General features: G+C 58.6%; 1 protein-coding gene across 1 annotated transcript in view; it reads left to right on the top strand.

The window, feature by feature from the left end:
* The first annotated feature begins 2,111 nt into the window (after window positions 1–2,111).
* The window catches only part of PHC2 (polyhomeotic homolog 2), a 53,067-nt gene continuing 40,473 nt past the window's right edge, over window positions 2,112–14,705 (top strand). Inside the window, exons 1-6 of the mRNA XM_062190916.1 lie at window positions 2,112–2,315; window positions 4,165–4,323; window positions 5,260–5,337; window positions 6,037–6,201; window positions 7,709–7,795; window positions 8,907–9,225. Coding sequence (XP_062046900.1) covers window positions 2,136–2,315; window positions 4,165–4,323; window positions 5,260–5,337; window positions 6,037–6,201; window positions 7,709–7,795; window positions 8,907–9,225 — 988 coding nt within the window. The 5' untranslated portion in view covers window positions 2,112–2,135. The remainder of the gene's footprint in view (window positions 2,316–4,164; window positions 4,324–5,259; window positions 5,338–6,036; window positions 6,202–7,708; window positions 7,796–8,906; window positions 9,226–14,705) is intronic.

Genomic DNA, 14,705 nt, shown 5'->3' with positions numbered 1-14,705 from the left:
ATAAACCACCAGGGCAGCAGCACGTGGATGCTTGACCCTCTGCTGTGCACCCTGTTACATGTTGCTCTACGCTCCCGACTGGGACAGATGAAGAGTTAGAAGGTCAGGCAGGTGCCACTTGCAAAGCTTTCCAGCTAGCAAGTTTGAGAGCCAGGTCTCAAAGCCAGGTCTTTCTGACTCCAAAACCTGAGGATTGTTTTTTTTTTTTTTTTTTTTTTTTTAAGATTGATTTCATTGGGGCCAGCACTGTGGTATAGCAGGTAAAGCCACCGCCTGCAGTGCCAGCATCCCTTATGGGTGCTGGTTTGAGTCCCGGCTGCTCCACTTCTGATCCAGCTCTCTGCTATGGCCTGGGAAAGCAGTAGAAGATGGCCTAAGTCCTTGAGCCCCTGTACCCATGTGGGAGACTCAGAAGAGGCTCCTGGCTCCTGGTTTCAGATTGGCTCAGCTCCAGCTGTTGTGGCCATGTCAAGAATGAACAAGCATATGGAAGACTTCATCTCTCTCTCTCTTTTTTTCTCTCTCTCTGCCTCTCTGTAACTCTGCCTTTCAAATAAATAAATAAATCTTTTTTTTAAAAATGGGTTACCTCTTTGTGGCTTTGTGAAAATGATTAAAAACAGATTTATTTTATTTATTTGAAAGGCAGAGTGACAAAGAGAGATCATCCACCTATCTGCTGGTTCACTCTCCAGATGGCCACAACAGCCAGGGCTGAGCCAGGCCGAAAATCCATCCTGGTCTCCCACATAGGGGGCAGGGGTCCTAGTACTTGGGCCTTCTTCCACTGCTATCCCAGGTTTGTTAGCTGGGAGCTGGGTCAGAAGTGGAGCAGCCAGGACTCTGACCAGCACTCCAATATGGGATGTGGGCAGTAGCTCCATCCACTGCACCACAACGCTGGCCCCATCAAAACCTAAGGTTTGAACCCATTGCTCCACTTAGCACCCTGCTCAGCATTCAATCACACAACACTCAGTATGGACTTTGTAAAGAAAACAGAAACTTCTAACCTAAGCGAAGCTCTTCTGGCTTTGAGAACAACCCAAAACAAACACTTCAGTTTATTTTGTTACCTCCTTATCTGCCTCTTTCTCTCCTGTTCTCACCAGATCTGTAATCCTGCCCCTTTCGCTATACATGCGGACAAGTGAGTTCTCTGGAGTTCAGTTCCTTCATCCCAAAGAGAAAGAGTTGAAGGGGCGAGAGATCCTAGCTAAGGTCACTGCCAGGGCGAACGTGATAGGAAATCTGCCCCGCTTTGCCGGTTTGACCACGTTCCTGCAGCACGAACGGATCGTGGGCTCCGGAACCGGGCAGACCTGATTCAGGCCTCACCTGATGAAGGCAGCCTGGCCCCGTCCTGGTCACCAGTGTGTCCCAGTACTTCCCGCCACAAGCCATGTGGGAAGCGGCGTACGCGTATGCAGCCACTCCTCTGTGTTCCTGAGGGGGTGCCTCCAGGACCCCTCACAGACACCAAGGTCTGTAGGTGCTCCAGCTCCTTACCTGGCACAGCCTCACAGACGTCACCTGTGCACACCTCCCCGTGCTTTACGTCATCTCTCCACATCCCCTCAAACACCTCATGCACGAATTGTTGAAATCTTCACTCTATAGAGTTGGTCTTCTGTGTATAAAGTTAACTGAAAATGAATCTGAATGGAGAATGGGACTGGGAATGGGAGAGGGAGGAGGCGGGAGGATGGTGGGTGGGATTGGGGTGGCAGGGCAGGTATGGAGGGAAGAATCACTATATTCCTAAAGTTGTACTTATGACGTTTGTACTCATTAAATTAAAAAAAAGAGTTAAAAAAAAATACCTACTGCACAGTGAATGCCAAGTACATAGTTTGTTGTATTGAGTTGTATAAGGAATGGTGTCAAGAAAAAGCCGTCTGCGTGTATCTAGCACGTATACAGATTTTCCCCCGCTTATTTTCCACTCTCAGTTGGTGGAAGCCACAGATGCCGACCACACAGATACGGAGGGCTGACAAGTGCACGTGCTGGAGGGCTGACCAGAATGCTCGTGCTAGCGCGCGTTTGCCGCACATCGCCCCTCTGCCTCTTCTTTTCTGGCAGCCGCCTGCTCTTCTGCCATCTGAGCGCCCCGACTGTGCCACCCATAGGCCATGGAGAATGAGCCACCAGCCCCGCACACCTCCGGCAGCGCCAGTGTCACCAGCAGCACCAATGGCTCCAGTAGCAGCAATGGCAGCAGCGGCAGCGGCGGCGGCAGCGGAGGAAGCGGCCGTGCCACGGGGCCCCAGATTTCTGTGTACAGTGGCATCCCTGACCGGCAGACCGTGCAGGTAAGATTCTAACCGTGATCCAGGAATTGTCATCCTTAATGATCTACAGGGCTGGCCCGGAGCGGGTCGTGGCATGGTCTGATGGATAACCTACATGAGTGGGTTGGGGGACATAGATTTGTGCGTCATTAGAATAGGAGAGTGAAGCAAGAGGGGCAAGATGACTCAGCCGTGGCCCAAGCCCACCGCGCCCATGGCCATGGCCCTGTGAAGAGCAAGCTGCAGTTTTCCAGACAGAGGACCAGAAAGAAGCAGCCAAGAAACCTCTGTTTGAAGCTTTTTACCCCCCTCCCTGAAGTCTGCCGAGCGGCATCACCAAGGCCTTCCGGGTGCTGCACGCCACTGCAAACACAGCCGTGACCGTGCCCAGCAGTGCACTTGGCGTTCTGCAGACTTGTCCTCTCCTGCGGCTGTGAGATTGGTTGTTATCAGGGACAGTTCTAGAGCTGAGCAAACAGAGGCTCGGGGAAGGCAGTAACTTGCCCGAGGTCGTTCAGATAAAGAACCTCTCTCCCACCCCAAGCTCCTGTTCTTACTCCCTGCCGTGTCTGTTAGAGGCTCCCAGGTGACGCGGGCAGGAAGGAGAGGCTGTGGCTGAGACACGCGTTCTCAGAGTGGCTTTGCCGTTGTGTCCGGATCCACTGGAAAAGTGACCTCACCCTGCCTTGGCTTGAGGCCCGGAGATAGGCAGGAAAGGGAGGAATCCACAGCAGACAGCAAGCGGGCCTGAGAAACCTGATCTAAGAAGACAACAGACACTCTAACCTGCACCCCCCGACACACACACCAGTGCCTCTCCTGCTACTTAATAAACCCGAGTTCCCTGCTCCTGCCCCCGCCCCCGCCCTGCCCACAGCCCCCTTCCGGCCCCTGGTGCATGCACAGTTCAGCTGCTGGACATCAGGATGTGCCTTTCCTATCCCAGCTCAAGACACAGGAGGGGAGTTGATATAAAAGGGGTCCCAGAGAGGCATGCGCTCTGGAAAGGACAGGAATGTGTGGTCCCGGAAGTCCTGCTGGGAGGCTGACCAGACGCTGGCCTGTCCCAGGCAGGGCCCAGCATTGGGAGTGTCCCTGTGGCTGGGAGTCAGAAGAAGCAGCCTTGGCTGGGGCCAGTACAGGACATCCCCGGAAGAGAAGGCAGGAGGGCAGCGGGGGGGGGGGGGTGGTGGTCTCTGGGGCTTGGGAGAAGACCGAGGGTCTCAGGGCTGCCAGGAAGGCCTTCGCTCTTCGTTCTCCCGGGGCCCAGGGGGGATCAGAGGAGCCTTTCCTCCCCTCCTGCAGAAGGCTGCTTGGCCACCCTGGGCAGTAAGGCCCGAGAACGGGAGACAGCGACCAGAAAGAGGGAGTGGGAGGCAGAGAGGAAGAGTTGGGGGTGCTCTGCAGAGCCCAGGAACCTCCTTCTAGGGCTTTGTGTTCAGCTGTGGCTGAGCCTAGGGACCAGCACTGTGCAAGTCTTGGAGCTGCAACCCCCACCCTCACCCCAGGGGACTGTGTCACCTGTGCAGGGAGTTCAAGTTTGGCAGCCATTGTTGAAGCTGGAATAGCACCCCCGGCCCCTGGCGTGGCACTTCTGTCCCCAGAGCTGCTTAGGGCCTGGTGCTGCTTTCCCTCATCTCCCAAGAGGCAGTGGTACAGGAGCAGAGTGCTGGGGAAGCGCTGGGGAGAGGTGCAGGGGAGGCAGGGTGGGCATTTGTAAAGCTGTGCATGTAGCCATCTGCCCCATCCCGCTGCAGAGCTGGCCTTCGTCATGGTCAGGGCACGGGTCCCGCAGGCTCCTCCTCCGAGCGGCTGCGGAGAGCCGGGCCTGCCAGGCCCCTGAGGCTCCCCGCCTCTCCCACCTTCCCAGGTGATCCAGCAGGCCCTGCACAGGCAGCCCAGCACGGCGGCTCAGTACCTGCAGCAGATGTACGCCGCCCAGCAGCAGCACCTCATGCTGCAGACCGCAGCCCTGCAGCAGCAGCACCTGAGCAGCGCCCAGCTCCAGAGCCTGGCGGCCGTGCAGCAGGTGAGAGCCACAGGTGCACCACGCGCTGCCAGGGGTCGCGGCACAGAAGCCAGGCAGGCCCTGCACGGGTGCTTCCCATGCCCGCTCTCCCTGAGGCCACACAACTGTCATCATTGCCTCTGACAGTGACGAGCTGAGCCCGAAGCCGCCCGCCAGCCAGGGAGAGCCCCTTCTCCCCACTTCCCTGCCCCCGGGAGAAGGACCGTGGATTCCACAGGGGCATCCACGGGGAAGGGCTTGTCCGTCTGATGTTCTCCTCCTACTGGCTCAGAGGAAGAGTTCATTCATTCATTCATTCACTCAGCAAAATACTTTGCACACCTACTGTATGCAAAGTCCATGTCAGACTCTGGGTACCCTGGACTCTGTCATCTTAGAGTTTATAGTGGGGATGCAGGAAAAAAAAAAACAACAACAGATTTTAGTGTCTCAGCTGTGATAGGCACTGTGAGAGGACAGAACAGCTTCTTCCCCTTGATGACAAGTCACAAAGATTTGTGACAAAGAGGGCACCTCCCTCGGTGGCAGGCGGCAGGGAAGCTCGCCAAGGGGAGGGGGCAGGCTGGGCAGTCCAAACAGAGCACACTGAGGCCTCAGCCTGGGGGACGCGGGTCGCGGGCGAGGGACCGGCCAGAGCAGGGGGCTGGAGAGAGCTGGGGATGCTCACGCTGGGAATGGCCTGCAGTCCCAGGGCTGTGCCTCGGTGCTCGGTCTCGTTCAGTGCCCTCAGCAAGCCAGCGGCAGCGTGGGACCACGGTAGCCCTGCCCTGTGGAAGAGGGAGCTAGGAAGCTGCATGAGTGCTCAGGGCCACATGGATGGGGCAGGCAGGCGGGGGGCTCCGGGGCTGCCTCTCCCACCACGGGATCCAACGCAAGAGAGACTGGGGGAGGCGTGTGTCGCTGGAGTCCAGTGACCGGAGCTGCTTCTTTGTCTAGGCGAGCCTGGTGGCCAACAGACAGGGGAGCGCTTCCGGCAGCAGTGTGTCCGCGCAGGCCCCAGCGCAGCCATCCTCGGTGAGCAGCATCGGGGAGCCACGGCAGAGGGCCCAGCTCTGGGCCAGCCCCTTCCTCCTTGCCTGAGACACTTTGGCTGTGGTGAATCCTCACCCACGCAGAATTGGGGCTGTTCTCCCGCCAGAAAAAAAGAAGGCAGCGGTGGGGGGTGGGGGGCAGACTTTGGCAGGGGTTAGGACACCACTCGGGGTTCCTGCATCCCAGGAGTGCCTGGTTTGAGTCCCAGCTCCTCCACTTCTGATCCAGCTTCCTGCTAATGCACACCCTGGGAGGCAGCAGGTGATGGCTCACGTGCTGCGTCTTTGCCATCCACATGGGAGACCCAGATGAAGTTCTGGGCTCCTGGCTTTTGCCTGGCCCAGCCCTGGCTATTGTGGGCATTTGACTCTCTCGCTCTCGTTCTCACTCTAGCTCTAGCTCTATCATCTCTCTCTCTCTCTCTCTCTCTCTCTCTCTCTCTCTATTTCTAATCTATCTCTATATCTCTCCGCTCAGGCATCTCTGTGCCTAGGCCAGAGACAGGGCAGCATGGGGGGACAGGGAGCCTGGTGAGGGGGAGCTCCAAAGCCCAATGGCCAGAAAGGGTCACAAAGGAGGCCGAACAAACCAAGGGACAGCAGAAGGGGAGAGGAAGTGGCTGAGGGATCGCCGCTCACAGCAGAACCTCCCGTTTCCCGTCGCTCCTGTCTGTCCCAGCAGATCAACCTGGCAGCGTCCCCAGCCGCAGCCCAGCTCATCAACCGGGCTCAGAGCGTGAACTCGGCGACAGCCTCAGGCATCGCGCAGCAGGCGGTGCTGCTGGGCAACACATCTGCTCCAGCCCTGACGGCCAGCCAAGCCCAGATGTACCTGAGAGCACAGATGGTGAGTCCCAGACAGCCAGGCCGGGGCCCCACGAGCCTGGGGGGACAGGGGACAGAGAGGCGGGGAGCTGGGAGCCCAGGAGGCTTATGGGGTGGGGCAAAGAGGTTGGGCCTGGGGAGAGGGTGGGGGGGAGCTGAGTGACAGCTTTGGTGCAGGCTCAAGACTCAAGCCAGGGTGGGGTTCCAGGCTGAAAGAGGGAAGTTGCCTGTGGCAGCTCCTTTCTCCTCCCCAAGCGAGGCGGAAGTGTCCCCTTCTTATCAGAAAGCACTCCTCAAAATTCACGAGGGTAGGTGATGCAGGAGTCCGTGCCCATGTGGTCCTGCCCACTCGGGCATCCACATGCCCTACAGAAGCAGGGTCTTGCACGGACTGGCTGCCTCCAGCTGCAGGGCCCTTGTCCCAGGCGGGTCAGGGGATCACCAGCACACCTGCAGTCCCCCCTTGCACCTGTCCTGAAGGTGCCCTTTAGAAGCGTAGCAGGCTCTAAAAGAAGCCTGTCCGGGGAAGACAGCAGCCTAGACCCTGGGAGGCAGGAGGAACTCTGCGTTGGGTCCGGTGTGTGTGAGGTGCGAGGCTCCCCCTCAGCCCTGGGACTCACCAGCCTGAAGACAGTGCCATCACACGCACACCCTGCTGTGCTCCTGGGGCCAGAACCTGGCACCCGGGGCTTTTCTGGGCCCACTGCCACACTTCTGTCCTTAGCCCTGAGCTCCTGGCCCGAGGCCCGTCTCCATCCCCAGGGATGTCAGACACCCAGTGTGAAATACACTTCTGTCTCTGTAGAGACCTGCACAGCCACCTGCCGCCACCACCCAAGCTTCAACCCCACATCCCACTCAACTGCCCTGGCTGGTCCCCGTCTCCCCCCAACCCCCGCCGAGCAGGGCACACGGTCACAGAATGCATCCATCCTCCCAAGGTTCCAGGGACAGCACCGCCACCCAGGCGCAAGGGGTGAGGTGTCACAGAGAATGGCACATGAGTGCACCCTTGTGGGTGACAGTCACACACCACCACAGCTCCAGGCCGTCTGCTGGTATAGCCCCGCCCCTTGCCCCACCACATCCTAAGAAAATGACCAAAAGGATGCATCGAATGTGATCCCTTCTAGGGGAGAGTCTTGTTCTGACCCAGCCCCAATGGCAGGAGTGGGTCAGAGCTAGAACGTGGTCCTCTGGCCGGTGTCCCTGCCCAAGGTCCCTGCTCGCCAGGAGGCTGAGCAGATGGCGACTTGGAGGTATTCTGGGAAGGCCCAAGCCCCTCACAGAGGGTGCGGAGGGAGCTGCAAACTTTGCCAGGCATTCAGCTGTCCCTTTGCCCTCCTGGCCTGCACTGCCGTGTCCCTAGCCTGCCCCATGCCTGTTCCCTGGCTAACCTGTTCTGTCCTGTGGCTGAGCCCACCTTGGGCAGGTAAACGGCGCCTCGTTTCCTGTGATTCCAGGCCCAGCCAGGTAACCTGGTGCAGGTAGCTAGGAGCCTAGGCGGCACTGTTCCTTTGTCCCCTCAGCTCATCTTCACGCCCACGGCCACCGTCGCTACTGTGCAGCCTGAGCTCGGCACTGGCGCCCCCGCCCGGCCCCCCACCCCCGCCCAGGTGAGGACTCCACACTACGGGAGGGCCGGGGGTGGGCAGCTGCAGACGGGGACTGAGGCCGGGGAGGGGCACCCGCCCTGGAGGAGCTCTGAGCCTTTGCTAAGGCTTGGGGGGGGGGGGGGGTTCTTCCAGGAAAGCAGGTAGGAGACCGGGCTCCCCAGGACTCCCAGACTCGGGCGGCCTTGGCCCCTCTCAACTCTGTTCTGTTCCCTCTGGCGCGGGTCAGCAGTCAGAAGGCAGCATACTGAGGCTTTCGTGCCTCCCACCCTCCCAGGGTGACTTGTTTTGTTGTCACTGCTTCCTAACTGGGACCTTCCACCCGAGTCATGCCCGCTGGCACTGCTAGGATCCAGGCAAACGGCATGGGAGAGGGTGTGAGGGCGCATCCCAGGCCCCTGCCTTCCACTGGGATGCCTGTGGACGTGAGGTTCCGTGGGTGGTGGAGAAGGGTGCTCTCCCACTAGTGTCTCCAACCCGGTCTATGAAAGGGCCTGGGCAGAGGGTTTGCAAGCAAGGTGTCCGGCACAGCCTCCATGTGTCCAGCAGAGGGCGCCAGGGACCGAGTTGAATAAGTGTGCCGGCCGCCTGGGAAAGGGCCGAGTTCACCTTAGGCTGAGGACAGGACAATCCTGTCCTCCTTTGCCTGGTGGTGGTCCTGCTCAGTTAACTTTCACCTGTGCCCAGGCCTTCTGCACTGCGGGAAGCCCCCTGCTCTGCCGTGTCTGGGAATTGTTTCTGGGCCATGTGCCTCCAATCCTGGTGATCTGGGGGAGGAGGGAGGGTGACAGAAGGGAGAGTCCTTGGCCTCCAGCCCCAGCCTGGGCAGCGGCACCCCCTCCGAATCTAGTTCCTTTTGCTGATGGATCCATTCACTAACACGACCTTGCTTGTGCTCTAACCTGTTCTCGTGTTCATCCTCTCTCTCTCCCTTTCCCTCTCCCTCTCCCTCTCCCTCTCCCTCTCCCTCTCCCTCTCCCTCTCTCTCTCATTTTCCAACCCACTGTCCTGTTGAGCCACTGCTGGGCCCACCCGAGCTCCTCCGGTCTCTCGGGCCTGTGTGGCTTTGTTTTTGCCCACATTGTCTAGACTCCCATGGACCCCTGTTTTCCAGGTGCAGAACCTGACCCTCCGAACACAGCAGACTCCAGCTGCAGCCAGCTCGGGCCCTACCCCCACTCAGCCTGTGCTGCCCAACTTGGCCCTGAAACCCTCGTCTGGGGGCAGCCAGCCCGTGCCTACCCCTTCACAGGGCAGAAACACTGCTCAGGGGTCCCCTGCAGGTGCCAAGCCTGGTGTCACGGACAGTGTGACAGAGCCGCTCAAGAAGGGAGACGGCAGCAGCAGCAGCAGCGTGCCCGGGAGCACGGAGGGCCGGGCTGGGCCGGGCCGGGCGGTGCCCGCTGTGGCCGCCCATCCCCTCATTGCACCAGGTAAGAGCTCCAGGAAGAAGGCATCCCAGAGCTTTCAGACATCCCGTGGGTGTTGGTGTGCCGCGTCCACTCTTCTCTCCCCCGGTCCGGAGGTATTCGCCAGCCCCTGACCCCACTTCATGCTTCTGCCTGGCTTTAAGGAAGGGAAGCCACATCCCTTGGCATAAGCCAGTGCTCCCTTGCTATGATTCTTGGGTGCATACTCATGGCTCTGAGCCTGGAGTGCGTGGAGGCTGGCGGTAGACCATTCTGAAATTCCTATGGCTCAGGGAAAAGGACACAGGACAGGGCCAGCCAGAAGTAGGTGAGAGCCACTCTGGGAGGTGAGGAAGGGCGACCTTCATCTTCTCATTGTACTTCAGACATTTGTCCTCTGATATGGAGATGCAGGGACCAGTGGGCAGCCCCCGGCCAGCTCAGGATGTGCAAGGACCAGTGAGCCCCGCGCCCCACCCCCCGCCCCCAGCCAGCTCTGGAGATGCAGGGACCTGTGAGCCCCACCCCCTGCCCCCAGCCAGCTCTGGAGATGCAGAGACCTGTGAGCCCCAGGCCCTGCCCCCGGCCACCTCTGGAGATGTAGAGACCAGTGAGCCCTGCCCCCGCCCCCGGCCAGCTCTGGAGATACGGGGACCAGTGATCCGTGGTCCAGGACCACCTGCTGTGAGCTAGGCCTCAGTGAGAAGGCAGCCAGCTGGTAGGGTGTGATTGGTGCCGTGCTGCGCTGCGCTCTGAGTGCTAGAGGAGCATGATGGAGCCCCTGGCCTGGGGGCCAGCAGAACGTGGGAGGCAAGTTCTGTGTCAGGACCAATCAGTGTTCCTTGGCTAGCTTCCCTTCTCTGCCTGCAGAAATCCTCCCAGCACTGCCTATTAAAGGAAATCTGTGATGGAAAAACCTGGCAAGAGCCCTAGAAGCCAGCCTTATCAGCCCGGAGAACAAGAGCAAGCTGTCAGGGCACAGAGCTAAGCATCACAGGGAGCCCGAGGCTCTGCTCCCTAGGCGGCCGCCAACCCCTGTGTCCTCAGCCAGGCCGCGTGCAGCCAGTCTAACCTGCACTCTTGCCCTTGAGAACCTGCTACATCCTTGTCCCTAGATTAAAACGAAGATGATCAAAATAGGGTTGCTTTCTCTTTTTTAGAAATTTATTGCTGCTGTGGTGCAATAGGTTAATCCTCGGCCTGCAGTGCCAGCATCCTATATGGGCGCCGGATCAAATTCCAGCTGCTCCACTTCTGATCCAGCTCTCTGCTGTCGCCTGGGAAAGCAGTGGAACATGGCCCAAGTGCTTTGGCCCCTGGACCCCCATGGGAGACCGGGAGGAAGCACCTGGCTTCAGATCGGCGCGGCTCCGGCCGTTGTGGCCATCTGGGGAGTGAACCAACGGAAGGAAGACCTTTCTCTGTCTCTCCCTCTCACTGTCTATAACTCTACCTCTCAAATAAATAAAATATTTTTTAAAAAAATATTTATTTACTTATTTGAAAGGCAGAGTGACAGAGAGGAAGAGACACAGACAGAGATCTTCTATGTGCTGGTTCACTCCCTTAATAGCTAGACCAGGTTGAAGCCAGGAGCTTGGAACCCCATCCAGGTCTCCCATGTGGGTTCAGGGGCCTAAGCACTGAGGCCATCTTCCTCTGCTTTCCTAGGCGCATTAGCAGGGAGCTAGATGGGAAGCAGAGCAGCCAGGACTCAAATTCACTCAGATAATGAGATGCCGGTGTGCAGGCAGCAGTTTAACTGTCTGTACCACCACGCTGGCCCCCGAATATTGTCTCTTTCCTAAAGGAATGCGCAGTCAGAAGGAGGGGCAGATGTATAAGCCAGTCCCACCAACACCAACGTCGGAGGAGTAAGTACAGGGTGGACACAGAGGGTCAGAGGGATGGCACGTGTGTCTCACACAGACGGCCAGAGGAAAGCACAGGGAGAGCACGTGGCACTGAGTTGGGGAAACTGAGCCGAGGCTCTCCGTTCGCCTTGTTGAGATTTCCGAAGCCATCCAGGGCTGAAGGTCAGCCGCTGCCTTCCGGTGGCCCCTGCAGAGTGGAGGAAGGCGCCTCCCTGCCAAGGCTCCCTGACCTGTGTTCTAGATATTTCCCCAGAGACAGGGCTAGGCTTTCCTCTCATGGATAAAGAAACCATTGACAGCAGCTTGGACTAGAGCTAGGGCGCAAGGCAGTGTTTCTGGAATGTTCTCATTCAGCCCACAAGCCTTGGAGCAACCTTGGGGCTTCAGGGCTTCCTGAGAGCCTTGGGCCATGCAGCCTCTCTCCAAACCTCAGGCAGACCCTGAAATCCTAACGGCGGTTCTGGAGGGAGTGCAGGCTCCTCCTGAGGCTGTGTGGTAGCACTGAGGCCCCGGGCGGGCGCCAGTGCTAACCAACTCCACCTCGTGCCAGCCGAGGTGCTGGGCGGTCCTGTGTACACCACTTCCCCCACCTTCAAAAGAACTCTGTGTGCTAGGAACATTTATCCATTTCACAGATGAGAAAACTAAGGCTCAGAGAAGTCTCCCAGGAACGTGCTCGAGGTCACCTAGTCGGAGTGGCAGAACTGGGGTCCAGCTCCATGTCTGCCCGGGTCAGGGCCAGATGGCCAGGTCAGCTCTCACAGGCACTTCCCGGGCCTCCTTGGCCTTAGGGCTCTAAGAGCCTGGGGGGCGTCCGGCTGGTTGAGGCTTGTGGAGCGGACAGAGGCTGTCTGCTCTTGCACCGGGCAAAGATAAACACCAGTGAGGTCCAGGCCGCTGTGGCCTGAGGGTATGGCTGTCTTGCAGGGCAGAGACCAGCAGCTCCCAGAACATTCTGAGGGAGCAGCTGTGCCCTGCAGGACTGCGGGACGCTCTGCCCAGAGACACAGGTCAGCCGGCTTCATTGTCCCTCCCTCCCAGGCCCTCCTGCTCTTCCCTTCTCGCCAACCCCCCTTCTTCGCCCCCACTCTCACCCCCACCCCCACAAAGGAAAGGCAGCTGGGAGAGGTTTAGGAGGGGCAGAGCCTCTCTGGGAGCAAGTTCTTACGTTCTGAGTAGCGGCAGCGGGGCGCTGGGCACCGCACCTGTCTTGGTCTGCACAGCTCCCAGAGGGGACTTCCGGCCTCCTGCCCAGCCAGCCCAGTGGGAGACCTGGGAGCTGGAGCCAGCATGCTTGAGCCTGTGCCAGCGAAAGGGAGAGAGAGAGAGAGAGAGAGAGAGAGAGAGAGAGAGAGAGTTTTGTTTGTTATTGGAGGCTTTAAAGTGGGCGGGCTGCTGCCCCCAGGGAGTTACTAGGGGGGAGCTGCTGCAGTTGGGGGTGGGGGCACAGAGCAGAGGGGAGCCTCTCCTGGGGATGTTTCCTCCGAAGCAGCAAACCCTCCAGTCCCAGCTGGGGCCGCTCCCACTGACAGCTGTTTGGGGGCAAAGCCCCTCCCCCCATGGCCAGCTCCCTGCTGTTCCTGCTCCTGTCACCTTGGCAACCAGTTTCTTTAGGCTCTGCAAATAGAAAAGGTCCCTTAAGCCCTGGAAGGGGGGAGGGGGCGGATGTAGAGGAGGGAGCAGGGCATAGGAGGTTGGGCTTTGGTGGGGAAGGGGGAAGGTCTGGCAGTGCCCTGCTCGCTTGGGGAGGACCGAATCACAGAGGGCAGCCAGGGGCCCAGGGCCTGACCTCAGGGAGGCCAAGTCCCAAGGGAGCTGCCCCCATCTTGCCCCCAGCTTTCCGCTCTAGACAGGAGGCCTGGTTCATGGAGTCCTCATTTTGGAGGATAAGATTGGGGCTGGGGTTCATGCCGGGGCCCAAAGGTGAGGAGAAAGTGACTCATCAAGTGGGCGGGGGGGCGTGGCGTGGCACTGAGAGTTCCTTGGAAATCCTGGCCCTGTCCCACCAGTTGCGCCCCCAGATGCTGGCGAGCACCCAGCCACATGGCTGCTGTGTGTCTTCCCAGAAGGGTTTGTGTCCAAGAGCGGTGGTGTCTGAGGTGGGCCAGACCCTGTGCTGCGGGCCGACTCAGGGTTTGTGGGTGCTAGATTTCCCTCTGAAAGCAGCCACAGAGCTGTGGGGTGGCCACACTTGCTGGCTTAGGAAACCCAGTAGAAACCCGAGCGGACAGGTGGGCACGTGACCCCACTGAACTCAGCGCTGATGGGCAGAGCGTGGAGCCAGCCACAAAGGCCACCTTAGCTACCCACTGTACGGGCAAGCTGAGATCACGACAGGCCCCTTAGACAGGGCTACAGTGGAGGAGCTGTGTATTTCGCTTAGCGTGTGCGTGTGTGTGTGTGTGTGCCTGAGAGAGCGTGCCAGCCAACTGTGCGTTGTGGACATTTCTTCTTTTCTGAAATCCTTCACCCCAAGCTTCTCTCTCTCTCTCTCTCTTTTTTTTTTTTTTTTTTTTTTTGACAGGCAGAGTTAGACAGTGAGAGACAGAGAGAAAGGTCTTCCTTTTTCCGTTGGTTCACCCCCCAAGTGGCCGCTATGGCAGGCGCGTTGCAACCGGCACATTGCACCAATCCAAAGCCAGGAGCCAGATGCTTCTCCTGGTCTCCCATGGGGTGCAGGGCCCAAGCACTTGGGCCATCCTCCACTGCCTTCCCGGGCCACAGCAGAGAGCTGGACTGGAAGAGAAGCAACCGGGACAAAATCCGGCACCCCAACCGGGACTAGAACCTGGGTGCCGGTGCTGCAGGCGGAGGATTAGCCTAGTGAGCCGCGGCGCCGGCCATCCAAGCTTCTCTTATACTGCTTCCCAGGCTGCTACCAGCTAATAATTAATGATAATAATAGTAATTAATAGTAAGAATTCCCAGTAAACCACATTCCCCTGATGTCCTAAAGGCTTTACCTCCACTTCTTAATCATCCTGACAGCCATGATTCCATTTCACGAATGAAGAAGATACGGGAACTGCCACCGCAGCTTTTCTCAGTCTCCTTAATTGTTCAGCTCAGTTCCCCAAACGCTCCGTTAGCATCTACTATCTAAGCACCTCGGCTGCTGCAGAGGGGAGCAAGGGTTTGCACTCTGCTGGGAGTTGTGCTTTGAAGAGTGAGTCAGTTTCGAGACTAGCACAGAAGGAGGATGGTTTCAGCAGGGACCAAGAAACACTGAGACCCGGCCAGGCCCTCTGTGTCTGCCAGTGGCACGTGTCCCGCCTCCCACTCTGTCCTCTGACCCCTGGGTTTCACTCCGAGAGGAACTGGCCTACACATTCCCGCCCCTGTCTGCAGATACCTTCCCAGTCCATTCTGGCCTTGTCCTTAGTCTTAGCCTTAGCCTTAACCCCTGTCCCACAGACGCCCAGCTGCCTGTAGGATATTCCTACCTGGACATTACCCCACTGGCCTGCACATTTTGTGTAAATAGTGAAGTCTTCCTGGGTGGAAAGAGCCCTCTGTCCACAGTATCCTCCCAGGCTCAGGGGCTTTGCTCAAGGCCAGCTGACCATATGAAGCTTAGCGTGTCTCCAAGACACGCCACTCACAGCTGCTAGAAGTGTTGTGCTCAGAGAC

This window comes from Lepus europaeus, chromosome 5 (genome assembly GCF_033115175.1).
Source record: "Lepus europaeus isolate LE1 chromosome 5, mLepTim1.pri, whole genome shotgun sequence".
In the NCBI taxonomy this organism is placed as follows: domain Eukaryota; kingdom Metazoa; phylum Chordata; class Mammalia; order Lagomorpha; family Leporidae; genus Lepus; species Lepus europaeus.
This window is presented reverse-complemented; position numbering and strand designations above follow the sequence as displayed.